General features: G+C 60.6%; 1 protein-coding gene across 1 annotated transcript in view; it reads left to right on the top strand.

The window, feature by feature from the left end:
• Positions 1 to 1,301, top strand: part of LOC104083181 (unconventional myosin-Vb-like) — a gene marked incomplete at its 5' end in the record, with an annotated part of 13,513 nt that overhangs the window by 2,622 nt on the left and 9,590 nt on the right. The window contains 4 exon segments of the mRNA XM_009586581.1: positions 9 to 322; positions 524 to 605; positions 928 to 1,068; positions 1,150 to 1,284. Coding sequence (XP_009584876.1) covers positions 9 to 322; positions 524 to 605; positions 928 to 1,068; positions 1,150 to 1,284 — 672 coding nt within the window.

Below are 1,301 nucleotides of genomic sequence, written 5' to 3'. Positions count from 1 at the left end.
GGCTGCAGGAGCCACGTCTCAGCACTACTGCGGTGACAGGGTCTGTCCCTTTGCAGCCTGGCGATGAGGCCCTAGGGCTGTTCTGCGCACTGCTGGGCGTCGAGGCGTCGCAGGTGATGCGCTGGCTCTGCCACCGCAAGCTGGTCACAGCTGGCGAGACCTACCTGAAGCCCCTCTCCAAGCAGCAGGCGCTTGACTCCCGGGATGCCCTGGCCAAGCATATGTATGGGCAGGTCTTCAGGTGGATGGTGAGCAGGGTCAACCGTGCCCTGCGGTCACTGGAGGGCCACTGTACCTCCATTGGCATCCTGGACATTTATGGGTAAGAGCAGCTCCCCTCTCCTGGGCTGCCTGGAAGAGCATGGTCCTGCTCCTGCATCGGCTGCGGGTCTGTAGCCAGCTCCAGCTGGGACATGGGGCAGTATCCATCCCTGCAATCATTTGGGTTCCCATGCTGGAGCTCATGGCTGGCGGGGGTGGCTCTGCCTGGCAACTGCCTAAGGCAGGTCTCTGCTGCCCACAGGTTTGAGATGTTTGAGCTCAACAGCTTTGAGCAGTTCTGCATCAACTATGCCAACGAGAAGCTGCAGCAGCTCTTCAACCTGGTGGGTGTCACCCAGTTGTGTCTCCTTGCTGGGAGCTGGCGAGGGTGGGCCCTGCACATCCCCGCTGAGCTGTTGCTTTTGGTGCTCTCTGCCTTGAATGTGGCTGGTGCTTCAGTCCCTGCAAACTGAAGCTGGTGCTTCAGTCCCTCCAAAGGTCTGGGAGGCTGCTGGAGCTGGGCACAGTCCCCTCCTTTCTCCCAAAGTGCTCCTGCTCCAGGAGAAGGGCTGCTCAGGTGTCTTATGGACACCAAGCCACTACCTGGTGGCTGGCCACCTTTGTCCCCTCCTGGCTCAGTCCTGCTCTGCTCTCCCTGTCCTCCAGCATGTCTTCAAGCTGGAGCAGGAGGAGTATGTGACCGAGGAGATCTCTTGGGTCTTCGTTGACTTCTGTGACAACCAGCCATGCATTGAGCTCATCGAGGGCCGGCTTGGCATCCTGGACCTGCTGAATGAGGAGTGCAAGGTGGGCAAGGGGTGCCGGGAGCAGGCTGCCATGGCCACCCAGAGCCCCCCTGCTGCCCCGTCTGACCCATTTGCCTTTCAGATGCCCCAAGGCAGTGATGGGAGCTGGGCCCAGAAGCTTTACCAGACCCATCTCGGCAGCTCCCACTTCCAGAAGCCCAAGAGGCCCAGGGATGCTTTCGTTGTCTGCCACTTTGCTGGCGAGGGAGGGAAAGCTGTGGCAGTACAGCCCTG

The sequence above is a fragment of the Fulmarus glacialis genome, unplaced genomic scaffold (assembly GCF_000690835.1).
Source record: "Fulmarus glacialis isolate BGI_N327 unplaced genomic scaffold, ASM69083v1 scaffold20391, whole genome shotgun sequence".
NCBI lineage: Eukaryota > Metazoa > Chordata > Aves > Procellariiformes > Procellariidae > Fulmarus > Fulmarus glacialis.
This window is presented reverse-complemented; position numbering and strand designations above follow the sequence as displayed.